The sequence below is a fragment of the Triturus cristatus genome, chromosome 10 (assembly GCF_964204655.1).
Source record: "Triturus cristatus chromosome 10, aTriCri1.1, whole genome shotgun sequence".
NCBI classification, from domain to species: Eukaryota; Metazoa; Chordata; class Amphibia; order Caudata; family Salamandridae; genus Triturus; species Triturus cristatus.
The window spans coordinates 1141709892-1141737203 of record NC_140593.1 but is presented as its reverse complement, the minus strand read 5'-3'; the positions used below and the strand labels follow the sequence as shown (position 1 = coordinate 1141737203).

The 27312-nt window shown below is 51.4% G+C and overlaps 1 protein-coding gene across 7 annotated transcripts in view; it reads right to left on the bottom strand.

Annotated features, from left to right (window-relative positions):
• Window positions 1-27312, bottom strand: part of TNRC6A (trinucleotide repeat containing adaptor 6A) — a 451850-nt gene that overhangs the window by 144637 nt on the left and 279901 nt on the right. For all 7 annotated transcript variants that reach the window (XM_085629474.1, XM_085629478.1, XM_085629475.1 and 4 more), the window contains one exon: window positions 16553-16757. In XM_085629474.1, the coding sequence (XP_085485600.1) occupies window positions 16553-16757 (205 nt within the window). The remainder of the gene's footprint in view (window positions 1-16552; window positions 16758-27312) is intronic.

The window sequence follows — 27312 nt, the reverse complement described above, 5'->3', positions numbered from 1 at the left end:
CGTACACAAATCTGCCTGACCAGTTCATCCATATCGCATTGCCCTGCGACTGTGGATGGGGGAACCTGGCGGCAAAGCTTTGGCATTTTGCGTTCTCCCTTGTGGCGAATAGGTCTATCTCTGGATGACCCCACTGCTGGAAGTACGGTTGGAGTACTGACGGATGTAGCTCCCACTCGTGCATTTGGTGGCTGTGTCTGCTGAGCAGATCCGCCATCTGGTTGTCCTTGCCCGGGAGGTGTTCCGCCATGAGGAATATGTTCCTCTGAATGGCCCACTTCCACATGCTCTGAGCCAGATGAGACAACTGTGGAGAGTGTGTTCCTCCCTGCTTCTGTATGTAGTACATGGCAGTCATGTTGTCTGTCCGGATCAACACGACTTTGTTGCACAAGTGTACTTTGAATGCCTTCATTGCCAGGAAGATTGCCATCAGTTCCAGAAGGTTGATGTGCATCTTCTTTTGCTGTGTTGTCCATAGTCCCTGCACTGTGTAATTGAGTACATGAAATCCCAATCCCTGGAGAGACGCGTCCGCTGTCAGTATTATTTGTGGAACAGGCTCTTGGAACAGTCGGCCCTTGCAAAGGTTTTGTGGATTCCACCAATGCAGAGAGTTGTATGCCCGACCGCTCACCAACACTAGGTCTTTCAACTGTCCTTGAGTCTGATTCCATTGACGTGCCAAGCACTCCTGAAGCGGGCGCATATGTAGTCTCGCGTGCGGGACTATGAAGATGCAGGAGGCCATCATGCCTATCAACTGCATGAACACTCGCGCTGGAAGGGAGTGTTGAGGTCTGAACTTTGTTCAGCAGTTGCATGCTGTTGATCCTCACTAAATTTGGCTGAGCAGTGGCTGCGAGAGTGTCTATGGTCGTGCCCAGGTACTGCCGTACGTGGGCGGGTTGAAGATGTGATTTTGGATAATTCAGTGAGAATCATAGACTGTGAAGAAGGTGAATGGTGTGGGATATGTGGCTGGCACACTGCTGGGCTGACTTTGAATGAACAAGCCAGTCGTCCAGGTAAGGGAAGACGTGAATGTGCTGTCTCCGTAAGTGTGCAGCCACTGTCGCTAGGCACTTGGTAAAGACCCTGGGCGCTGTTACTCCGAAAGGGAGGACTTTGAACTGATAATGTTGATCCTGAATAGTGAACCTGAGATATTTTCTGTGTGATGGGTGCATGGGTATGTGGAAATACGCATCTTTCAAATCTAGTGTTGCTAGGAAGTCTCCCTGACTGAGTAACGGCAGAACCTGCTGGAGGGTGAGCATATGAAAATGCTCTGACAGAATGTATTGGTTGAGAGGTCTTAGGTCCAGTATAGGTCTCAAAGACGCGTCCTTTTTTGGGATTAAGAAGTACAGCGAGTACACCCCTGACCCACGTTGTTCTACAGGCACGAGCTCTATGGCTCCTTTCTGCAGCATACTTAGTACTTCCTGCTGCAATAATGTCAAGTGCTCTGCGGACATAGGACGGTGTCTTGGTGGTATGTTGGGTGGATTGGATGTTAATTCCAGACAATAACCGTACTGGACAATTTTTCTGACCCACCTGTCTGTGGTGATGGATCTCCAGACTGGCAGGAACTGTTGGAGTCTCCCCCCGACTGGTGTTATGTGGTCGGGGGGCAGTGACAAGACGTCACTGTTTGTTATTGGCGGAGGACCTGCTGTTGTTTCCTCGTCCTCTGCCTTTGGTGCTGGATCCACGATATCCACCCCTATTGGTCTTTGTTGGAGGGAGGCCCGCCGGGTAGTCGGGGAGACTATTCCAGCACCTTCCTACCGCAAAGTTATAGCCGAGCGCCGCTGAGAAGCCTCCTCGGGGAGGTCTTTCTCCTATGATCGTACTAGGCCCAGTAACACCACCACACAGGACTCAATAGTAGTTGCGAGATTAGATTCTTTATTGGCAGTAATACGTGCAATATTTACAGAGGGATCGAGGGATCCTGTCAGAGTCTCAGTGTTCGTTCAAGAGGATAGGGTAGCGGGACAGTCTTAGTGCCAGCCAGGCACGGGAGGGCTCTGCGCCAGACCTTGGATGCTGGTCTCAGAGCGGCTCGGACGTGGAGAGCCGCGACGTCGTCTGCAGGGCTCGGATGGTAGTTCCGCTTAGGTCGAGCCGCGACGAGGTCAGCTGGGCTCTGGTGGTAAGGTTCAACAAGGTCGGGCCACAACAGCGTCAGCAGGGCCCCAAAGGTTCGTGAAGGTCTTTAAGCACGGTGGAGCCGCGACGTCGTCAGCAGGGCTCAAGGGGTGGTTCAGGGTGAGTCTTCTTCGTAGGGTCAGCCGCGATCCGATCAGCAGGGCTCTCGACTCCAGGATACAACTACTGCCCTGTTGTCGGGTCGCCCCAGATATAGGACGAGAGCCCTTTGATGTCCGGACCCGTGCGCCCGGAGGGGGCGGAGAGGACGGGTAGGGGGCGGCCAGACGCCCAGCAGGAGAGGCGCCAGGCCCCAGAGAGCTGTGGGGTGATCCCACCCAGGTGTGGAGAGACGGTAGGGGGTCCCATCGATACTGCCCTCCGCCGAGAGTGGGAAGGGCTCACGTGGTATCCCCCGAGCCAGGGGTTGGCGTCTCGATGTCGGGCCTCGCTGGGACCGAGGCCGGATAGAGCAGGGTCATACAGGTGGTCACGTGGAGTGACGTGCAATCCAAGATGGAGGAGCCCCGATGTGCATGGGACCTCGTGCGGCTTAGCGCGGGGAAACAGGACCACGCCACGAGGCCGGCTCCCACAGTCTTATCATAGGTACTCTGGGTACCTCCTTTATTGTACTGCTGCTGGGACCCCTGACCTCTAGCTGCTCCTCTATTCCCGGGGCGACGAAAGGAGCCACTCCGAAACTGCTGCGACTGTAGAGCCCCCATAGATTTTGCAGTTTCAGTGTCCTTTTTAATCTTTTCTAGTGTAGTATCAAACTCGGGGCCAAATAAAAAGTCTGGGTTGACTGGTTGATTCAAGATATTAGTTTGAATTTCAGCTTTGAAACCTAATATTCTCAACCATGCGTGCCTCCTTATCACACTAGTGTTGATTGCCCTAGCTGCAGTGTCAGCTGCATCTAGTGCGCATTTGATGGACGCATTTGTAATGTTTTCCCTCTCTGATGAGGAGCTCCGCTCCATCTTTGTAGTCATCTGGTAGGTGTTCTATTAGTGTTTCTAGGGTATCGTAGTGTGATCTGTCGTATCTGGCCAGGAGTGCCTGAGTGTTGGCAATGCGCCAGATGTTTGCTGCTTGTGCTGCTATCCTTTTTCCCGATGTTTCTAGCACTTTGGACTCCTTGTCTGGAGGAGGAGCATCACCGGTAGTTTGCGAGTTAGCTCTTTTGCGAGCATTAGAAGCTACCATCGAGTCCAACGGCAATTGACCCTTAATGTACATTGGGTCTCCTGGGGCTGGTTTGTATTTTTTTTCTATTCTTGAGTTCAATACCCGTGCTCTGGTTGTCTCCTTAAAGATGTCCTTAGCATGTTTAATAACCCCTTTTAGCATTGGTAGAGTCTTGACTGTTCTTTCTGATGTTGAGAACGTGTCCACCAAGAAATCCTCTTCCACCGAGTCAGAATGAAGTTCCACTCCGTGATTGGCCGCCACTCCTTCAATGAGGGAGTTAAAAGCAGCAGTATCTTCAGTGGGAGATGTTTTTATATTATAATTATGAGTGTCAGGAGCATTTTGTGGGTCTCCTGGGTCATTAGGGTCTCCCCATGCTGGATCCTGGTCTTGCTGTTTTTCATCAGAGTCAATATCCCCAGGATAAGTGGTATCCTCATTATAGCGCTCTCCTGCATCCGCCTCCGAGTGTGCGGGAGAAAAGGATTGTGGTTCCTGATGATATGTTTGGTAAGGTTCCACAAGCACTGGTGTCGAACCTGACGCTATTTTATTGTTCAGTGGAATTTTGTATGATTCCAAAGTCTTTTCTGGGACAATTTTCCGCTTGCGGAACAACAGTCTACCAGCGTCTACGTCTATAAACTGGTCCTGTGAGTCTTCGACATCTGTCCTTCCTGTCGACACTGTTTGTGGTTGTTCGATACTCTTCCTAAGTTCGAACATCTTAGGTGTCCCCGGTGGTGGCAATCCAAACTTGATCGGTGCGGGCGCCGAGTGAGCCTTGGCGACCTTCTTCGGTTCGGGACCCGTTTTCGGTTCGAGAGTGTCCCGTTCCCTGATGCGCTTTAGGGACTCCGATACCAGTTGCAACGTGAATGTCGACGGTGCTTTCGATCAGACAGGCTCTTTGGAGACAGGCCTCGACGCGGTCTCCAGTTTCTTTCCTGTCTTCGGGGCTTCGATCTGCTCAGCACTCCTCGGTGTTGATGTAGTCGGATCGACCACCTTGACCTTGGTATTTGGTGCCCCAACCTTTGGTGCCATAGGCCTCTGCGGCTTCTCGGGACCGAGGGCCTTCTTTTGTTTCTCGGTGCCGAAGTCCTTTTTTGGTTTGTCGGCACCGAAGTCCTTCCTTGGTTTGTCGGCTCCGATGTCCTTCTTTAGTGTCGACTGATTGGAAGGTTTCGATGCCTTCGATCCGACCTGAACCAGTTGCACTTTCGGTTTTGATTTGACCGGTGCAGGTTTTGGTTTCGATTTCACGGAATCGACTCGTGTCTTTTTTGATATTTCTGGCTCTTTTGAAATGTTCGAAGCCGGGCCTTTATGCGGGGCTGTAGAACGATCCGACCGATCTTGGGTAAGGCCCGCAGGCGATCCCTCGACCTGAGCCTTATCAAGACTATCTCCCTCGGCCTCCGCATCGACGGATTGGCCTAGCTCCTCGCTTGAGCTATCTTCCTCGGCCCCAAGGGCCTCCTCGTCGTCTCCTACCTAGTCGACGACGTCTTCTTCCCGGAAGATCCCCTCATCTTCGTCGTCATATTGGGAGTCATGCTCTGAAGCAGGGTCCGATTGGTCTTGAACATCCTGCTCTTCAACGTCGGAGTGGTCTACCTCTTCGACGCTCTCGGCTTCTTCGTCCTCTGTACTGAATAGGTTAACCGGGTTAGGCGCCGATTTCTTGGCCTCCAATCGAGCCGCTCGTCGATTCCGAAGGGTCTTCTTCGACCGGAACGGGGCGCAGGCCATACATTTGGTCTCATCATGATCCAGTGATAAACATTTGTTACACACCAGATGGACATCGACGTGTGGATATTTTGCGTGACATAGAGGGCATCTTTTGAAGGGAGTCCTCGATTCCATCTTCGAACGTCGATCGATGTTCGGACTGAAACTCGATCCGATAAAGGTGAATAAGTTCGAAAACAAGTATAATAATCTATCGATACCGAACGCAAACGATACCGACGATATCTAAAGGCTTTTGGCCTTAAATAAAGTTTTCCTAACTTGAGCTAAGATAAGCACATCCGAACCCAATGGAGGAAAAAAACAATCTGAGGATGGAGAGGATGCCCATGCGCACTGTGGTCCAGGGGGGGGGGGGGTGGGGAAGGGGGGGGGGGGGGGGAGAGCCACCTATCTCGTGATACTTCAAAGACTCTTCCAGGACAACAATGCGCAATCATCCGGACCCAACACTAGGCGGCGATCTATGCACAGATATGAATTCAGCAGCCCACATGCCTCGAACCAGTATATACAGAGCCCCTTTCTCACATTACACCACTGTCCTTAGTAGTCAGAGACTGATGTTTTGTAAAGATAAATGATCTTGCAGTGCCAACATTTTCTTCTAAGCTTGTTTCACTGACCATCTTTGTATTTGGATTGTGATTCATACACAATGCAGTGGCTATTTTTTTTATTTTACTTTAAATGATTTAGATGGTACACAAAACTTGGAATAGTAAATTTAAAACATATAAAATACCTATTAGGAATTAAAAAGAGCAGAGCCAGACTGGGATTGTTGGGAGAAGCAAGAGAGGGGCTTGGGGAGCAACTGGAAGCTTTTTTGGGGGTGGGGGGGGGGGTGTGTTATAAAGTGGGAAAGCAGCAGAAAGGGGGCAAGGAAACAAGATAATAAACACTCCCACTGGAGTGCTGAAAGCACAAGAAAACAAACAACAATGATAAGCAATGGGTTGAGCCAAAGCCTGCTTTAAGTTCTGGTATTTCACAATATTGATCATTTGGCAGCTGTCTGTGGGCAAGACATAAAAACATTCTCATGCATTGAATGAGGCTAAATGTTTTTAACATGAAACAATCCTCCGTCATAAGTGGCAAGGCTCTCCTGAAAATACATATATGTTACAAACAAACAAGGCCAGACTGAGTATCAGCATGAGAGCACTAATTCTTTAGAGTATATGCATGTCTGGGTTAGGGCCCAGAAAACTAAAATTCTGAACAGTAATGCCATCCAGCCTCCCACTAATCAGGTTTGCAAAGAAATACAAACTGTTATATTTACCTGCCTTCATTATGCTTCTGTACTGTTAGTGTTCAGGAGTGATGATACAAGATGTACAGAAGTAGCACTAATCCCACTATCCTCAGAAAATCACTGGTTAAGAAGGTATTAAGAACACTGAAGATTTGGATAAGGCAGACAGGACTAATGACTGCAAAGGTGACATTCTGAAGGGCTAGTCAACTGCAGACCCAATGGCTTTCTAATATGTACTGGTAGAATTGGTAGTATTGGCTTATAAATATTTAGGGCACACTAATAACCATTTAGCCAAAATAATAACAATGAGGTTGAAAACATATAGATATTAGGTAGGGTCTACACTGAGATGAGCGCAATAATTACCATCACTCTGATATGCAAGATTTAAGTCCAAATAGTGCCCCTCTCTAATCTAATTTGTCTTGACGGCTTTAGGTACCTTCATTGGTTCTACAGCAGTCGGCCTCTTTCAATACTCTATGACCTTTAGATTTCTTTTTATTTGCTGGACTCATCAGCTGCTTTTCAAATCAATGTTGCTCAAGTCAATTTGCTGAATTGTGTCTTATCCCTAACCAGTAGCAACTATTTCTGACCCACAAGGATTTTTGTATATCAAGGCTGTTAACTGGGGAAAGCTTCTGTATCTTTCAAATTGGACGCTTTTTTTTTAGGCTTGGGTAGTGATGGGCTAGACTTTCTTGGAGGCTTAGTGACAGTGCGCACACAAATAACTAGTGATTGACATCATTCCAAATTCGAGCTACTATTTCAATGCCTCTAAATTTTCATCCACGTTGGAAACGATATTCTGATTAACATTGTAAGAAAGTGGCTCTGTATACACTGTTCCCAAATAGGTACAGTGTGCACAGAGTCCACACTCCCCAGAGGTTTGACAGAGGTTAAAGTTAGATATAACCTTACTCTCTAAAGTGGTAGCTTGGTCGAGCAGTAAGGCAGTATCAGAGGACAGTGTAAAGCATTTGTTTAACACAGTCAGCAAATGGTCTCAAACACTCAAGAACTGAACTCTAGGCCAATGGTTTTGTATCAAAATGTATAGTTTTATTTTAGAACCAACAATAGGTATCAAAATATACTTTCTCTGAGATGCTTTAGATAAATACTTTCAATAGGCAATAGACTTTTGAATGCAACAGATACAGTTGTTGCAATAGGCAACACAATTTCAAACACAATATTACATTGAGCTCAATGGGAATTTCTAGTTAAATGCAATGGATTACTTTTTGGATTACTTTTCTTACCACCGGACTGGATCCTAGATTCAGTCCTGGGACATCTCCTGTAAACAGTTGAGTAAAAACGTTTTGGTTACGGTTGTGATTCTTAAGGAATATTATTGTATTTTAAAAGTTGACAGTGGTGCAGAGTGAGCTCTGCCCAATGTTATTCTATGGGAGGCAGGGGGCCTTTGGTTGGTGACTGCTGGCTAGCAGGTCACGCGGCTGTGGGAGCTGGGCTCCTGGTCACTTCCTCAGGGCAAGTGGGGCAGTAGAGTAGGGTAGAGATTGCACTGCCAGGGGCACTCGGGCAGCTGGATGCAGGGTGCTTTTGAGCCATCGGGCGCTCAATGGATTTCAATGGAGAAGCTCAGTGACGAACAAAGGCTGCAAGCTCGGGGACGAAAATTCTTCAGGTGTGACCACAACTTCGAGAGGTAAGTTGAGTAGTTGGAGGATTGGTAGGCACCCAAGAGTTGGGCACAGGGGCCTGCAGGGCGCCGGGGTGCCTTTTGGCATCGGGAAATCTTACCCTCTGCTGGTCGTGGTTGGAGGGGTCCCTGGTTCTGAGGCTGCAGGCGTCGTCGGGAGCATCGAGGTGGGTCCTTGGGTGCTGTATTCGGGGTCGGGGGCGTCCTCGTGGTCTTTATGCCAGGGGCTTGTTACTTGCTTTGAGCAGTACCAATGCTCGTGGGAGTCCCAGTTAGTTAGAATCACAAGGCAGTCAGGTCCTGCGGGGTTTTTGAGGTTGCTGACCACTGGATACACCGGGGTTTACCAGGAGCAGGTTCGAGGGTCGACTGGCCTGTAGAGCTGGGGCCAAATCAGTTGGTATCTTCCTCTTCTTAGCAGCTGCACGGCAGGTCTTCTTGTTTCTTGATCTTCTGGCTGTTTTGGAATCTGGATCTGAGGAAGGAAGGTTCAGAGTGCCCCGAAATACTAAATTTAGGGGCGTTACAGGTAGGTAAAGGGCAGGGACCAATGGGTCCCTTCCCTGGGGTGGGTATACCCCCTATCCTGCCACTCTCCTGCGGGAGGGGAGGCAGCAGCCTAATCCTGATTGGGCAGGGCTACCTATCTTCAAGATGACGAGATCCCAGGGATGTGCTTCACCTCACCTCCCCCACCTGAGGGGTGGGGTTGGCAGAGGCTGGCAAACCCCCTTTCCTCCCTTGGGGTTCCCCGCCAGTCTTCCAGCCAGAGTGGGGGTCAGAACCGGTGGGGGCCAGTTGCTGAGTACAGCAAGTGGCCTGGGGAAGCTCACAAAGGTGGCATGCCTATGAAGCTTCCCCTGCCCATCCTGGGGGAGGAGACCTAGCACCTTGCCCAGGATGTGCATTGTTGCAGGCCCAGGAGAGCGGATGGCTCTCTACCCAGGGTCCAGCAACAGGTCTGCTGTGTGGCAGCCTAGGCAGCCCCTCAGACAAGACATGGATTGTAGGTTAGGTTCAGGGGGCATCTCTAAGATGCCCTCTGTCGTGCATTGTACATTAAATCCTGCACTGGCATCAGTGTGGGTTTAATGTGCTGAAGAACAAGTTACTTACCTTCGGTAACGATGTACCTGTAAGAAACATTAGTTAGTTAGATTCCTCACCTTAGAATATCCCCAGGCGTCAGGCTGGATCCGGAAAGATTTTTCGTCAGCAATACCCCTTGCGCGTCGCTATGCGTCGCCTGCGGCTCCGCGTCAGTCGTCGGCGTCGTGCGCCGGAATGACGTCGGAGTACTTAAACGCCGCCCTCGCGCGCTGACGTCAGTTCTTGTACATAGCTTTCCGCGCCAGGAACACAGAGCCATACAAGAGACCGACACTGGTGCCAAAAAATCTAGGGCCCTGAAAAGGATAGCCTTAACCCTAGATGTCAGTTCTCAGAATGGGGAGGATGGGTGGATCGGTGAGGAATCTAACTAACTAATGTTTCTTACAGATACATCGTTACCGAAGGTAAGTAACTTGTTCATCTGAAAGAAACACGTTAGTTAGATTCCTCACTTTAGAATAGATACCCCAGCAATACCAACCCTGGTGGTGGGTCTGCGAACCAAGATCACACCAGAAAGTCCTGGAGAACAGAACGGCCAAAGAAGCTGTCTCTCCGGACTTGGCTGTCCAGGCAATAGTGCTTGGCAAACGTGTGCAGTGAAGCCCACGTCGCCGCCTGACACATGTCCCGCAAGGGAACTCCCCGGGCCAGGGCAGTAGTAGCCGCTGTGGTCCGGGTGGAATGGGCCCTCAACCCAACAGGAGGGTCCTTTTTTGCCAAGGAGTAACAAATTTTAATACAAAACACGACCCACCGCGAGATGGTCAGTTTGTGTTCCGCTTTCCCCTTCTTAGCTATACGTATCCAACAGAAAGTTGGTCGTCCACCCGGAACGGTTTGGTGCGGTCCAAATAAAACGACAGCGCCCGTTTGGGGTCCAGACGGTGGAGCCTCTCTTCCTCTTTTGAAGGATGCGGAGTCGGAAAGAAGGTGGTCAACGTGACAGATTGCCCGAGATGAAATGGGGTCACCACTTTCGGTAGAAAAGAAGGACGAGGCCGGAGGACAACCTTGTCCGGATGAACAGAAATAAAGGGAGGCTTAGATGACAGAGCCTGGAGCCCACTCACCCGTCTAGCCGAGGTGATAGCTACCAGGAAAGCAGTTTTCAGGGTCAGAAGACGAATGGGACAATTGTGAAGAGGCTCAAAAGGAGCGCACATCAGAAAGGTCAGAACAAGATTCAAGTCCCACTGAGGCATTACGAAGGGGACAGGAGGGAACATGTGAGTAATGCCTTTGAGAAAACGTGAAACAACAGGGGACTTGAAAAGAGAAGGCTGATCAGGAAGCCGTAAGAAGGCAGAGATTGCAGCAAGATAACCTTTCAAGGTGCCCAGAGCAGAGCCCTGCTGGGCCAAAGAAAGAAGAAAGAGTAGAACCTCAGAAAGAGGGGCGGAAAGGGGATCCACAGCCTTTGCTGTGCACCATGCCACAAATTTGTTCCACCGGCAGGTGTATACCGTCTTTGTGGAGGGACGCCTGGCTGCCAGAATGACATCACAGACTTCAGGAGGCAAGTCAAATGGCATCAATTGCCGCCGCTTAATCTCCACGCATGGAGGTGGAGGCTGGACAGGTTCGGGTGGAGGACCGTCCCCTAATGCTGCGACAGAAGGTCCTCCTTAAGAGGCAGTCGTATCGGAGGATCGAACGACATACTGAGTAGCTTGGGATACCAGAACCTTCATGCCCAATCCGGAGCCACTAAGATAACTTGGGCCCGGTCGCGCCTGATCTTCTTCAGCACTCTGAGCAGAAGTGGTATAGGCGGAAAGGCGTACAACAGACCGCAACTCCACTCGCGACGAAAAGCGTCTCCGAGCGAGTGCTGCCTTGGAAATTCCAACGCGCAGAACTGCTGACTTTGCGCGTTCTCTTCGGTGGCGAATAGATCTAACCAAGCCTCTCCCCACCGCAGAGAGACCTTGCGCCACGTCAGAGTTCAGACGCCATTCGTGATCCATCATGCACCGGCGGCCGAGTTAGTCTGCTCTGGCGTTCAGAGAGCCCGCCAGATGTTGAACCACCAGGGTGATGCCTAGGTGTTCCAGCCATGTCCAGAGGCGCAGAGCCTCCTCACAAAGGGTCCACTTTGTTGCAATACCACGTGGCGGTGGTGTTGTCCGTGAACACCTGCACGACACTTCCCCGGACAGAGGGAAGGAAGGCTTTCAGTGCAAGCCGGATCGCTCTCAGCTCCAAAAGGTTGATATGGAGTTGAGACTCCGCCGGAGACCAGAGTCCTCTGATCTCCTCCTCTCCCATGTCGCCCCCCCAATCCCAGGAGGGACGCGTCCGTCACTACTACGTGCTCCGGTTGGGGTAGGGAGAGGCATCTGCCGCTGACCCAATCGCGGTCAGTGAGCCACCACTGCAACTGTTTCGCAGTGCCCTCCGAGATAAAGACATGGTCGGACAGGTTGCCTCGATGCTGGGCCCACTGAAACTTCAGGTCCCACTGCAGAGCCCGCAATCGCCACCTGGCGTAATGCACCAACAGGATGCAGGAAACCATCAGCCCCAGAAGCCGCAGCACCAACCTGACCGAAACCCAGGATAGAGGCCGAAAGATGGGAATCAGAGCCTGAATATCCCGGACCCGCTGTTCCGGAGGATAAGCCCGGAACTGCGCCGAATCGAGAACCGCTCCGATGAAGAGGAGCTTCTGGGAGGGACTCAGGTGTGACTTCGGCACGTTGATGGAGAACCCCAGCAAATGCAGGAGGTCGGCCGTAGTCTGGAGGTGGGAGAAGACTTGCTGGGGCAAGCCCGCCTTCAACAGCCAGTCGTCGAGATAGGGGAAGACTGGAACCCCCGATCTGCGCAGATGAGCTGCGACCACCGCCATCACTTTCGTGAACACCCGAGGGGCACTGGTGAGGCCGAAGGGGAGCACGGTGAACTGAAAGTGCTCCTGACCCATCGTGAACCGCAGGCGTCGCGTGAAAATAGGCGTCCTGCAAGTCCAACGCCACCATCCAGTCTCCAGGGTCGAGGGCAGCCAGAACCTGAGCTAAAGTTAGCATCTTGAACCGTTCCTTCCGGAGAAAGGTGTTGACGCTCCTGAGGTCCAAGATAGGGCGTAGGCCCCCTTTGCCCTTCTTGTTAACCAGAAAGTAGTGGGAATAGCAACCACGGCCTACTTCTGGACCAGGAACGCGCTCAACGGCCTCTTTGGCCAAGAGGGCCGTAACTTCCTCCCGCAGAAGACTCAAGTGATCCTCCGATATACGGTGGCACTGCGGTGGCATGGCTGGAGGGGTCGTCTCGAAGGGGAGGGAGTAGCCCTTTCGGACGATTTGCATCACCCACCTGTCCGAAGTGATGGAGCGCCAGTGGAGCAGGTGATGGCGAACTCTGCCGCCCACTGGCGTGGAATGGGCCTGAAAGCTCGGACTAGGAAGGCTTTGAGGCGGATGCTGCCGGGGTGGATGTGGACTGACCGGCACGTTGTCCTCTAGAACCGCCACGGCGGAACCCACGACCGCGTGCAGGTTGGTTCTGCGGCCGGTGGCTAGGAGGACGTGAGGAGGCGCCCCTTCCTTGGCCACGAAAGGGGCGAAAGGCGGAAGTGTGCGGCCGAGAGACCCAAGGACGTGTCCTTAAAACGAGCCAGCGCACTATCCGCCTTCTCACCAAAAAGGCAAGCGCCATCAAAGGGCATATCCATGAGGGTACTCTGGACATCCCCCGAAAAAGACGTGGACCTCAGCCAGGCGTGGCGCTGGAGCGCCACTGTGGTGGAAATCGCCCTACCCAGCGAGTCCGTGGTGTCAAGTCCACACCGTATTGCCTGTCGCGCTGCATCTCGCCCGTCAGCAAGCGCCTGGGAGAGACGTGTACCGTCCTCCACCGGACACAATGGCAGCACGTCCTCCACCGTATCCCACAGAGAGTGGGAGAAACGGTCCAAGAGGCAAGCGGTGTTCAAAGACCGCAGGCCCAAACTAAGGGAAGAGAACAGTTTCTTGCCGAACTGTTCCAGCCTCTTGGATTCCAGATCTGAAGGAGCAGACGGGAAGGAGGATTGGGAAGTGGAGGCCTGGATAACCAGGCTCTCGGGGGTGGGGTGTTGGGACAGGAAACTGGGGTCGCCCGGAGCAGGGCGGTGGCGCCGGGCCACGTTCCGATCCACAGGAGGAACTGTGGAGGGCTTGGACCAAGTGCCCTGCAGAACGTCGACGAGGGCCTCATTGAACTGCAGCAGAGGTTCTGTGGAGCTTGCTGACGGTTGAAGCACCTCTGTGAGGATATTAGTCCTCACGGCCACAGCAGGCAACTCGAGCCCCAGGGCTTCGGCCGCCTTGCGCAGCACCACGGAAAAAGCTGCACCTTCCTCCGAAGCCACAGTCGGAGGAGAGATGAAGCCAGCGTCCGGCGAAGTGTCCAGACCACTGGCATCACCCAGTTCGTCTGCCCAGTCCGGTGCAAGTTGACCCTGGAGGGCCATAGGGTCCTCAGACCCCTCCCAGTCGCCCCCGTCATCCGATTCCTGATAAACAGGAGGAACGATCGGAGCCGGACGGTAGATGAAACGTTCATCCATCGGCGTCGGTTGCGGCGCTGTGCCGGCATCGGGTCCGGACAGGGTCTAAACCGGGGAACGGCGCCGGAGGTGGAACCGGTGCCGGCGGAGGAGGCGTCGTGAGGTCGACCGGCGCCGACAGAGATCCAGGGCTGGATCTCTCGGGGACCTGGGGCGTTGTGACCTAAGTAGTCGACGGAGCCGCCGGCACGCGAGGTCGCCCAGTCGAGCCCGCGGGGCCCGAAGGCCCGACGGCAGGCGTCGACGGCGGAGCCAGGCCCCTCCGCCGGAGTCGCGTCAGTCCCAGGGACCGGCGGGTATGGAGACCGACGCAGCTCCAGCGGCTCCGGCGGAGCCGCGGGGGTGGGACCACCCTGACCCTCGGCCGAGTCGCGCGACCGGCGAGGGGAGTCCGAAGAGCGGTGTCGCCTCTTGGACTTCTTGGATCGCTTCGACTTACCCAAAGACTTCGAGCCTGACGAGCGATGATGACGACTGCGGCTCCGCGACCGGTCCTTGGACCTCCTCCTGGACCGGGACCGTGAGCGGCGCGGAGCCGAGTGCCGAAGCTCGAGAAGCTTACGGGACCGCTCCTGCCTAGCCTTCGAGGTCAAGGCCTGACAGTCAGGGCACGACTCCGCGTCGTGGTCGGCCCCCAGGCAGTAAAGGCACCGGCGATGGTGATCCGTCACCGACATCAGGCGATGACAGGCGTCACAGGCCTTAAATCCAGGCATCCTACCGGCACCAGAGTCGAGTCGACAAAGACCAAAAAGAGTCAAAAAGTTTTAGTGAAAAATTGACTAAGGGGCAAGCTTTTCCCGGATCGGCGCTGTCTGGCACGGAAAAAAGAAGAACTGAAGTCAGCGCGCGAGGGCGGCGTCCAAGTACTCCGACGACGTCATTCCGGTGCACAACGCCGAAGACGGACGCGGAGTCGCAGACGACGCCTAGCGACGCGCAAGGGGTATTGCTGACGAAAAATCTTTCTGGATCCAACCCGACGCCTGGGGATATTCTAAGGTGAGGAATCTAACTAACGTGTTTCTTTCAGATAAGTTTGATACCAAACTTCTCAGTCTTCAGTGGAGCCATCATAGTGCTGTGGAGTTCGTGCTGACGACCTCCCAGCACCATATACTCTTAATGGCAGCACTGCACTTACAGTGCCGAGGAGTGGACCTGGGTATTGTAGGGGCACAGGGCTCATGCGCCTGTACCCACACCACTGGCATAGGGCACCCAGCTAGAGGGGTGACTGAGGTATGCCAGGGCAGTGTGTGTTGTGGGCATGGCACACAGGGATGTGTGCCATGTCGACTCCGTTTAGTTCTGCACCAAGACACTCAGCCTGCAAAGGCAGTGTGTGTGTGTGTGTCAGGGTACAGGGCCTCTAAGGGTGGCACAATAAGTGCTGCAGCGCTTAGGGGCCTTCTCTGGTCACAACGCCCTGGGTACCTAGGGTACCATTTACCAGGGGCTGACATGTAGCCAGAGATGCCAATTGGGTTTAGGCTTCATGCAGTTTTTAGGGAAGGAACACAGGCCCTGGGTACCTGATTGGCAGGAGCCCAGGGCACACTTGGTCAAAGTACATCAGCAATTCAGCAAAAAGTGGGGGCATACCATGCAAGAAAGATAGCACTCTCTCACAAACATGGCACTTTTTTATGAATATATCCATTTTAACTATTCATTCTAACCTCCTGTGTTTTTAAAAGTCATGGGTTTAAACCAGAAGCATGCATAATAGTGAGAAAAAAGAGATCTTAGGCAAACAAGAGCATATTGGATGCGTCATTGGATGCTAATTTTCGATGGCAATTGGGGGCTGGGGGGCTGACTGGAGTAGTCACCATAACTACTCTAAAATAGAGCTGATGACATCCAAAGAATACAATCCCTTAAGCAGACATTCTCTCACCTTGAAAGTCAGATAAACAAAAACCTGCCTCAAACGGCGCAACTGAAAATTGATTCTGTGCAGTTCTCCAGAGGCTTCTACTTAGGTCACGCTTGCACATCAGTATTGATTTTTCGAATAAAATCAAGGCAGCCCTGTCTTGATTCCCAACTCACCAGTGGAATAATAGAAGCTAAAATGGTGGTCACATACTGGGGCAATTGGGTTTATGGTTGACATAGTGAATCATCAGGACGTTGCATACGGTCAACACCCAGAGTTAAGAAACTAGAAGATGCTCATACTATAAATTCATGAGCATGAATATCAGCAGCGGGAAGGTCACTTCAACATGACCATACCACGTCAGAAATTCATGCATCTCCCCTGATTCCACATATGTGATACAACAACACCTCTAACACCAAATAAAGATGTAAGCTTGTAGTGACTTTAAATAGTTAAGAGTGCGACAATGCCCCTAGTGACTCTTCGGTTTAATTAAAAATGCCTGCAAACATACCATCTGTCCAAACTTAAGAGTTATTGATCGATCCCATTCAGGGGTGTTAAAATCACATTATGGAACCTCAATAGTCCAGAGCTCATGCAGAGCAAATGCACTAAACCTTCTATCCAACAATCAAATGTGTGGAGGCATAAAACTCACTTTCATAAACCAAAAAGATTTGGATACACATGGTGTGCATATCCTATGAAAGGTTGGCACCAATGTGTTCCCCATGACTCCAAGGTAGGGCAGGGGTGCACCCCTAAAACCCAAAAACTCTTTACCATGGGTCCCAAAGTAGGATAGACCACATCCGTTACAGAACACCCATTAGTTGCTCCCCCCCATCTGTGAGTGCATTCCAAAGTGAACATACAGGACAATATCTGACACAACCCAAACATACTTTGAGGAAATTAATAACCCACCTATAGGAAAGTTGCTGAATGAACTGATAGGTGAAGAGCCCTTCTGTGGCTCCTGGGAGGAGTGGGGAAGCATACTATCAAGGTAGGATTTCATTCCAGGAGGCTGAAGGACTTGCTGTTGAGGCAAAGGCTGCTTCATCAGCAGGTTTGGATCCAGCTGTCGGGCCTGCTGCATCATCTGCTGTTGCATGTTGAGATATCGACCCTGAAAAACAGGAGGCAAAAAACTCTATAATATACAAGACAGATAACTTACTAAGTTTGAAAGACAAACATTCTTTCAAATCAAAATGGTTGAAGGGTAGTATGGGCTATATATAATGCTAGGACTGTCTATCCATTGTCCAGAAAATAATTTAAACATCAAATGTCTGACTTTACCAAAATCATTATGCTTACCACCGTCATGCAGGGGAAAGTGTCTTCATTAATGACTTATGATTGAATCCCAGTACACCAAGCTCAGACAACCAGTTTGCAGCTTGTATTGCAATACAGTCCTATTCCCTGAGAAAGTCTATCTAACGTTCGGCGCAGACATATAGGTTGTTTTTATTTGATGTACAAGTTACTTACCTTGGATAACTGTCTTCCTAATGGATCTTAAATCAAAACGCAGAATCCTCACCTTTAGAATAGCCCACCGGTGTCAGACTGGGTCTGGAAAATGTGTTGTCCGTCTTCCAGAGCGCCTGTAGATGGTGCTGTCCAGTTCCACCTTTGGCTCTATACCACCCCGTAAGTGAGAGCATAGCCGTATATAAGCCGTATATAAGTGCACCCATGCATGCGGACATCTGTTTTTTCGTCTTTTCCCTTTCAGCGCCCTCAGACACAGCACAAAACAATTGTAGGTAAGTGTGCAGATTGCTAGCATGGGATCTTTATAAATTTTAGAGACCGCTTCACAGAAAGGGGAGTTGGGAGGGCAGTAAGGAATCTGCAGTTTAGTGTAAGATGAGGAAGACACTAGTAGATAAGAGTAGGGTGAGCTGCAGGAACCTTTACCCCATTAGTTAGGTGTGAGAAAGTGCCATCCTTCTTGCATGGTATGCCCCACTTTTTGCTAAATTGCTGAATGTACTTTGCCTGAGTGTGCCCTGGACTCCTGCCAATCAGGTACCCAGGGCCTATGTTCCTTCCCTAAAACAAACCAAACCCAAATTGGCAAACCCTGGCCACATGTCAGCCCCTGGTAAATGGTACCCTAGGTACCCAGGGCCTTGTGACCAGGGAAGACCCTTAAGGGCTGCAGCACTCATTGTGTCACCCTTAGGGGCCCTGTACCCTTACACACACACACTGCCTTTGCAGGCTGAGTGTCTGGGTGCAGGACAAAATGAAGAGTCGACATGGCACACATCTCTGTGTGCCATGCCCATCACCTACACTGCCAAGACATATGTCAGTCACCCCTCTGGCTGGGTGCCTTATGCCCATGGTGTGGGCACAGGAGTAGGAGCCCTGTGCCCCTACAGTACCCAGGTCCATTCCCGGGCACTGTAAGTGCAGTGCTGCCATTTAAGAGTACATGGTGCTGAGAGCTCATCAAACACGAGCTCCACAGCACCATAATGGCAACACTAAAGACTGGGAAGTTTGGTATCAAACTTCTCAGCACATTAAACCCACACTGATGCCAGTGTGGGATTTAATGTACCAAGCACCCCAGAGGGCATCTTAGAGATGCCCCCTTACAACTAACCTACAATCCACGTCTGCTCTGAGGCTGCCCAGGCTGCCACACAGCAGACACGTTGCTGGACCCCTGGGTGGGAGAGCCCCTGCTCTCCCGGGCCTGCAACAATGCACATCCTAGGTGAGGTGATAGATCTCCTCCCCCAGGATGAGCAAAGGGAAGCTTCAAAGGCCTGCCGCCTCTAGGAGCTTCCCCAGGCCACTGCAACCCCGGCGGGAAGCTTGGCTGGAAACCCCATACAGGGACAGGGGATGTGCCAGCCTGCCCACCCCGCCCCTCTGGTGGGGGAGGCGAGGTGAAGCACATCTCCAGGCTCTCGCCATCTTGAAGATGGGAGGCCCTACCCTATCAGGATTAGGCTACTGCCCCCCTCCCACAGGAGAGAGGCAGGATAGGGGGTGTACCCACCCCAGGACAAGGACCCATTGGTCCCTGGCCTTCACCTACCTGTAACGCCCCTAAATCTAGTATTTAGGGGCACCCTGAACCTTCCTTCCCCAGATTCCAGATTCCGAAACTACAAGAAGAGCGAGAAGAAAAGACGACCTGCCCTGCAGCTGCGAAGGAGAGGGAGACACCAACTGCTTTGGCCCCAGCCCTACCGGCCTGTCGACCTCGGACTTGCTCCTGCTCCAAACCTGGCATCTCTTGTGGCCAGCAACCTCAGAAACCCCGGAGGACCTGGCTACCTTTGAACTCTGATCCCCTGGGACTCCCATGAGTAGAGGCTCTACTCAGAACCTACCTTTCACCTCTGGCAGCAGCCCGGAACCGCGATCCCAGCCCACTCTGCACCCGCCAAGCCTGGCCGGTGCCGGAGTGAACTAAACCCACGAGGACGACCCCACGGCGACTGTGACCCCGAGTCCGGCACCCAAGGACCCCCCCCCCTCGGCAATCCTGAAGAAGCCTGCAGCCTCACAACAGAGTGCCACCCCAACCGCGATCAACAGAGGGTAAGATTTCCGACATCATAAGGCACCCCTGCACCTGGCGCCCCACGGCCCTCTGTGTCCAATCCCGGGGTACCTACCTATCCTCCAACTACCCAACTTACCCCTCGAAGTGGTGGTGGCACCTGAAGAGTCCTCGTCCCCGAGCCTGCAGTCTTTTTCCAAACCGGAGATTTCCCATAGAAATCAATTGAGCGCCCGACGGCTCAAAAGCACCCTGCCCCCAGCCGCCCGAGTGGCCCTGGCAGTGAAAACTCTACTGTAACCTACTTCCCCACTTGCCCTGAGTAAGTGACCAGGAGCCCAGCTCCCGCAGCCGCGTGGCTTGCCAGACAGCAGCCACCAACCCAGGCCCCCCTATCCCTCATAGGATAACATTGGGCCAAACTCTCTCTGCACCCGGCCGCCCTAGAGTCACTGAGGGTGAAACAACTATACCTACCTGACCCTTCGAGACCCGAGTCTGTGCCCAGAACCTCAACACTGCCAGTCGAGTACTTACCCTTAAACAGCAAACTCTATTTTCCTCATAGGGTAACATTGGCTGGCTTTTTCCTGAAATTTCTTCTAAGTGTGGACTTTTCAAAACTTCAAATAATCACCAAAAATCAGCCGAGTGACAAAAACGAATTTACTCACCTGCTCTTAGGTGAGCTCCCAGTGCTGGATCTTGGTGCCCAGCACTGACTCTTAAAAGCACCCACAACTATACTTACCTTTAACTCATTTTTCTTCCATAGGAAACCATGGACTGTTTTTCTGTGAAATTTCTTCTAAGTGTTGATTTCTGCAATTTCTAAATATTCGTCAAAAATCGTATAACATCTGAAAACATAATTACTTACCTGTTTTTGCTAAAGGTCCCAGTACTGAGTCTAGGCACCCAGTACTGGATTACAAAAGTAACGATAACCTACTGTACCTGTAACCTACATTTTCTTCCATAGGGAATCATTGATTGTTTGCTCTGAAATATTTCCTAAGTGCTAACTTTTAAAATAGTTAATATATTAGTTAAAAATCATTACAGTACCAAAGTCGACAGCTGATTCTGGGAACTGACCCAGGACTGGATCTAGGATCCAGGCCTGGAATTACAAAAGTAATCTAAAAAGTAATCTGTTGCATATAATTTGAATTTATCATTGAGCTCAATGTATTGTGTTTAGAAATAGAGTTGTTTACTGCAACTACTTGTAACTGTTTACTAAAAAGTCTATTGCATATACAAAAGTATTTTTATGAAACATCTCCTGTCGAGAAAGTATATTTTAATTCCAAGTGTTGGTTCTAAAATAAAACAAGCATATTTTTTATATACAAACCATTGGCCTAGAGTTCAGTTATTGAGTGTGTGGAACTATTTGCTGACTGAGTGTGTACAACAAATGCTTTACACTGTCCTCTGATACTGCCTTACTGCTAGACCAGGTTCCACTTTGGAGAGTAAGGTTATATCTAACTTTAACCTCTGTTAAACCCTTGGGGTCTGTGGACTCTGTACACCCTGTACCTATTAAGGAACAGTATATACAGAGCCACTTTCTCACATTAGGGCGTGGCCCGGAGTCATTCCTACACATTAGCTAGTGCCAGGCCTGTGTGCCACCTTTAGGCACCCACTTGAGAACACTTCCTGGACCTGTGAAAGATCAGAAGAGGACAACCTGCTCTGTGACCCGCGATGAGCCCTGAAGGACTGGAACTGCTCCCTCGTGTACCCACAATAAAGTGGACTCCAAGAATTGTAAGACTGACTTCCTGTTCAGACTACAGGGATACAAGTTACAAAAATCGTTTTCCTGGAAGTACCCAGCTGATCAGTGTGAGAAAGTGCCCTCTTTCTTGCATGGTATGACCCCACTTTTTACTGAATTGCTGTTCTTTGACAGTGTGCCCTGGGCTCCTGCTAATCAAGAACCCAGGGCCTATGTTCCTTCACTAATACTGCACTGAAGCCTAAACCCAATTGGCATCTCTGGCCACATGTCAGCCCCTGGTAAATGGTACCACAGGAACCCAGGGCACTGTGACCGGAGAAGGCCTCTGAGGGCTGCAGCACTTATTGTGCCACCCTTATAGGCCCTGCACCCTGACACACACACTGCCTTTGCAGGCTGCGTGTCTTGGTGCAGAACAAAGTGAAGAGTCAACATGGCACACATCCCTGTGTGCCATGCCCACAAACCACTGCCCTGGCATACATCAGTCACCCTTCTAGCTGGGTGCCCTATGCCAGTGGTGAGGGTACAGGTGCATGAGCCCTGTACCCCTACAGTACCCAAGTCCATTCCTGGGCACTGTAAGTGCAGTGCTGCCATTAAGAGTTTATGGTGCTGGGAGTTTGACATTATGAACTCCACAACACCATAATGGCTACACTGAAGACTGGGAAGTTTGGCATCAAACTTCTCAGCGCATTAAACCCACACTGATAACAGTGTGGGATTTAATGTAAAATGCACAACAGAGGGCATCTTAGAGATGCCCCCTGAAACTCGACCAACTTCTCGTTACCTGACTGAGTGGCTGCTAAGGCTGCCACCACCAGACATGTTTCTGGACCCCTGGGTCGAGAGCTGCTGCCCTCAGGGGCCTGAAACAATGCACATCCTGAGAGGAGGTGCCAAGCTTCCTCCCCCCATATGGGCAGGGCTCACGAAGGAGAAGCTTCAAACGCATGCCGCCTTTGTGAGCCTCTCCAGACCATTTGCTGCTTTCAGCAACTGGGTCCCCACTGGTTCTACCCCCCACTTTGGGCGGTAGAACTGGCAGGAAAAACAAGTGAGGAAGAGAGGTGTGCCCACCTCTGCCAACTCCACCTCTCAGGTGGGGGAGGACAGGTTAAGCACAACCTCGAGTCCCCGCCATCTTGAGCATGGGTGGACCCAGCCAATCAGGGACAGGCTCTTGCCCCCCTTCCACTGGAGAGTGGCAGAATAGGGGGTTGGTCCCTGTCCTTTACCTACCTGTGACGCCCCTAAATTTAGTATTTAGGGGGCACCCTGAACCTTGCTGCCTCAGGTCCACAAACGACAAGAAAAGAAGATAAGGACGAAGAGCCGTGCAGAGCTAACAAGAGGACGACACCCACTGACTTGTCCCCAGCCCTACAGGCCTGTCTCCCCCTCGAACCTGCTCTGGCAAAATCCCAGTGTGTCCTGCAGCCAGCAACCTCACACCCCGGAGGATCTGCCTGCCTTCACTTCAAAGACTGAATCTCCTGTGAACACCGGACTTGTTCAAACTGCAGCTTCTGGATCCGGCCGGACACCGCGAATCCAGCCCACTTTGCACCCGCCGAAACCGGCCCGAGCGGAAAAAACACCACGAGGAGGTCACCCCGGCGATCCTGACCAGAGATCCGGCAACCCCTGACCTGCCTCAAGCCTCCAGCCACGCCTGCAGCCTAAATCCAGAAGGACCCCCTAACTGCGACCAGGAGCTGGTAAGAAGATCTGACCCCTAAAGGCACCCCTGCACTCGACGCCCCACCCGACGCACCCCCCTTGTGCGCCCAATTCGAGGGTGCCTAACCAACCCTTACCTTCCCAACTTACCTCTCCAAGTGGTGGTCGCACCCACAAAAGTCCTTAGTCTCCCTGCCTGCAGTGCTTTTGCACACCGGAGGTTCTCCATAGAAAACAGGGCGCCCGACGTCCAAACAGCACTCTGCACCCGGCCGCCCCAGTGCCGCTGAGGGTGCACCTTTTGTGCCCTGACATTAACCCTAGGAGCTTTGCTCTCACAACCCAGAGGTCTGCTTGCAGCAGCCACCACCCGGAGGTCCCCTATCCCCCATTGGATAACATTGGGCCTCAACACTGCACCCGGCCGCCCTAGTACCGCTGAGGGTGCAACAACAGTGCATCACTGACCCTGGGGGACCCCTGAGTCTAACCCCAGAACCTTAACTCCCACAGTTGATTACTTACCTGTGAACCGTTAATCTGTTTCACTTCCATAGGATAACAGAAACTTTTTGGAGAAAAAGTGTCAAAGTGTGGAGTTTTGAGATCTAAAAATATTCTTTAAAAATCGTACAAATAAACAAAACGCGTCTATTGCCGGTGTACCCCACCTTCTGAATAGCCTTTGCGTTTCCTGTCCATTGAGCTCCCACTCGTGGGACGCCGAAGTCTGCCTGCTGAGCCAGTCTGCTTCCACATTGTCCTTCCCTGGTAGGTGAATGGCCAGCAGGTCTATTTTGAGTGGGATGGCCCATCTCCAAATCTCCTGCGCCAGGTTGGATAGGGGAAATGACTGTGTTCCTCCCTGCTTGTTGATGTAGAACATTGTTGTTGTATTGTCTGTTTGTATCAACACCTTCTGGCTGTACAGTTTTTTCTGGAAGGCTTTAAGGGCTAGGAACACGGTCTTCAATTCCAGGTAGTTGATGTTTCTGACCGCATCCGCTGGAGTCCACAGACCCCTCACTTTGAGCTTGTCCATATGTGCTCCCCATCCTATCTGAGATACGTCTGTGGTGATGGTCACCGTTGGGCTTGGTGGTGTCAAGGGCTTCCCTATAGTTATGTTCTCCCTGTTCCACCATGCTATCTCTTCTTGCACAGCGTGCGTTACAACCACTAGATCTACCCAACTTTCGCTTGCTTGTGACCATTGCTGTTGCAGCCATTCCTGCAAAGGCTCATGTGTAGGCGTACATTGGGAACTAGGTGAATGCATGACGCCATCATCCCCATGATCTTGCTCGCTGTTCTCACTGTCAGAGCTTGCCCCTTCTGGTAGAGGCGCGCCTCCTTCAGCAGGGTCCGTGTTCTCTTGTCGCTGGGCATCACTGTTCTCTGTAAGGTGTTGATCTGTGCCCCCAGGAAGATCTTCACCTGTTCTGGTTCCATAGAGGATTTCCCCCAGTGTATTGAGAATCCCAGCTTCGTTAGTGTGTTCGTGACCCGCTGTGCGTGTTCCTTGCATCTTTCACGTGAACTTGCCTTTATTAGCCAGTCATCGAGATAAGGGTATACATAACTCCCTTCCCTCCGCAAGTACGCTGCCACTGCCGCCAGGCATTTTGTGAAAACCCTTGGTGCGGACTTTAGCCCGAATGCCAAGGTTGTGAATTGGTAGTGTTTCTTGCGAACCTGAACAGACTTTTGTGCTGCCTGTTTGCGGGAGTACCTCTTGTAGGGACGCCATTTTTAATTTTTGCGTCCTTACGTACTTGTTTAGGAACCGTAGATCCAGGATGGGTCTTAGTGTTCCGTCCACCTTTGGTACCAGGAAGTAGTTTGAGTACACTCCCTTTTTCCTTTCTTTGAAAGGTACTGGCTCTATGGCATCCTTTAGGAGTAGTTCTTGTGCTTCTTCTACGAGTTGCACTAGCTCCTGTCCTGAGTGTTTCCTCCTCTTTGGTTTTCTGTTTGGTGGTTTCCTTTCCAACTCTATGCAGTATCCAAACTGTATGATGTTGAGTATCCATTGGTCTGTTATCTTTTGCCATTCTTGAAGGAAACGTCTCAGTCTGCCGCCTACTGGTGTTGCATGCTCGTTGGCGTTTGTCTGTGTAACCCTCTCGTCTTGGATCTCTTGTGCTCCACCCTCGGAGGGACCTTGTGGGTGAGCACTCTTTCCCGTGTGAAGTCACTTTGAGGTGGGTTGGTCTCCCCCTCTGCGTCTTTGGCATCGTCCGTTCCCCCTACTTCGAAAGGACTGGCCCAGAGGCTGGTACTGCCAGTTTTGTTTCTGCTGGGCCTGCTGCCCATGATTGTCGCCTTGACGGCCCTGCTGGAATGTTGGCTGGTTTCCTCCTCTTCCGTAAGGTCTCCGTGTCGGGGTACCTCTTCTCATCCCTCTGAATTGCAGGGCCCCCATGGACCTTGCTGTTTCGTTCTCCTTTTTGAGCTGGGTGAGTTTTTTATCCACTGGTGCCCCGAACAGCGTCTCTCCGTTGAAAGGGGTGTTCAGGATGTTGTTCTGAACTTCTTGCTTGAAGCCCGAAATCCTGAGCCAGGCTTGCCTTCTTTCTGTTATTTCAATTGCCATCAGCCTGCTTGATGTTTCTGCTCCATCCAACGCTGTTTTAAGGCAAGAGTTTGCTATATTCTTTCCTTCCTCCACTAGGTGCGCAGCTCTTTGTTGGTATTGCTCGGGGAGGTGCTTGATTAGTTCCCCCATTTCGTCCCAATGTTGGTATTGGTGCCTGTTCAGTAGGACATTGAAGTTCGCCACGCGCCAGTGCATTGCCGCGTTTCTCTCCATTTTCCTCCCCGTCATGTCAATCCTCCTGCTTTCCTTGTCTGGAGGTGGTCCAGAGGTTGCCGGGACATTTACCCTCTTCCTGGCAGTAGATGCAATGATTGAATCTGCTGTGACGGATCCTTTGATGTATGGAGGGTCCTGGGAGGAGTGTTTATATTTTTTCTCCGTCCTAGGTGTGATGGACCTGCATGTTGCTGGGTCCTTGAACGCCTCGTTCCCCTGGTTCATGACACTCTGGAGCATGGGGAGGAACTGGCTCCTAGTTTGGATGGGGAGCAGTGTCTCCAGTAAAAAGTCTGCTTTCGGCTTTTCTTCCTCCAGCTTAACATCAAAAGCTGCAGCCGCGCTTTTGACTACCATATTGTAAGCCCCTATGTCATCTGGCGGCGAAGGCCTCGAAGGGTAAGTCTCCACAGGCTCTTCTGGATTTTCGGCGTCAAGGTCCTGCCACTCCAGGTCCTGTGTCGTCGACGGCGCCGAGCCGTAGTTCGATTGTTGTTCCTCATATTCTTCTCCCTCATAGTAAAGGTCCTCTTCTTCCTCTCCAGGAGTCTTGGACAGTTCTTCTGTGTCAAACTCCTCCTGTTCCTAGACTTAGACTATGATCCACGGTGGTTTCGTTGGGATAGTGAATTTTTTCATCATCTCGTCGAACTCCCTTTTCCTTTGAAGGATGCTCTCCGCCTCGAGCCTCCTCTTTTTCTTTTCCATTTCGGAGGCGTGTTCGGCGTCGAGCGCCGGTCTTTGACGAAGCTTGCGTCGACGCAACCTTATCTTTCGAAGTCGAACCTCCACTTTCTTGGCCTTGCTTCGACGACCTTTGCTTTTCGGCGGTCTTCGGCACCTGGGAGTCCTTATCGAAGGATCTGCTGGGCCTTTCGTCCTTGGATCCACTCTCATTCGTCAAAAATTTCAGCATCGGTGTTCCTTTCGAGGACTTTTGGACTCTGTTTTTCGGGGCCCTGACGAGGGTTTAGTGCTCGACGTCTCTCCTACCTTGTCAGAAATTCTTATCGGTCTCTGCGACCGTGAAGTCATCAGGTCCCTCGGCGACGTTGTCTTCGTCGTCGGTGGAGAGGCCCAGTTCATACAGTGTCGGGGCCTTTCCCTTGCCCTCCATGTTCTAGTTGGCTCTCCTCTGTCTCTCTCACCCGGAGCGTCTTCGGTGTGAAGGCCAAACAGGCGTTGCAGTCCTTGCTCTCGTGGTCAACTGGCAGGCAAAGGTTGCAGACCGGATGTTGGTCCTTCTGCGCTTATTTGTGGTGGCAGTTACGGCAGAATTTAAAAGGTGTCTTGTCCATTCCTGTGCTCAGTGTCCCTGAGTGCGCATTCTACGTTGGACGTCGAAGATCGAGGTTCTCCTCCTTCTTCGTCGTCCCGGCTTGTTCTTCCTTTCTGTAGTCTTCCTCAACTTCTTTTTCAATGAAACTCGTGCTTTTTCTTCTTTTCTTCGCAAAAAACTCTGGAGCTTCACGGTGACGATCCAGACCCAACGGCGGAAAAAAGAATCTGAAGATGGCGCCCCTTGGTGGGACTTCCGCAGGAAGCAGGACGACATCACGAGAAGTGCACCAAATGGTGGGATGTCGACGCCCACCTGGGCTACAAAGAAGAAAAAACAAGCATTTACAATGCAATGGTCTCGGCATTATTAAAGTTAGAGCTATTGGCATTGCTCATGACATTATTTTTATTTATGTTTTTGTTTTTAAAACATTTAAAGAAACGGCATTGTTATTTACAATGTCAATAGCTTAATCACTCTCAAATGCGAGACCTATTGCATTTGCACCCACACAAAGAGCCACCCACACACAAATAGAGCCACCCACACACACAGAGCCACCCACATATAGCAACCCACACACAAATAGAGGCACCTACAC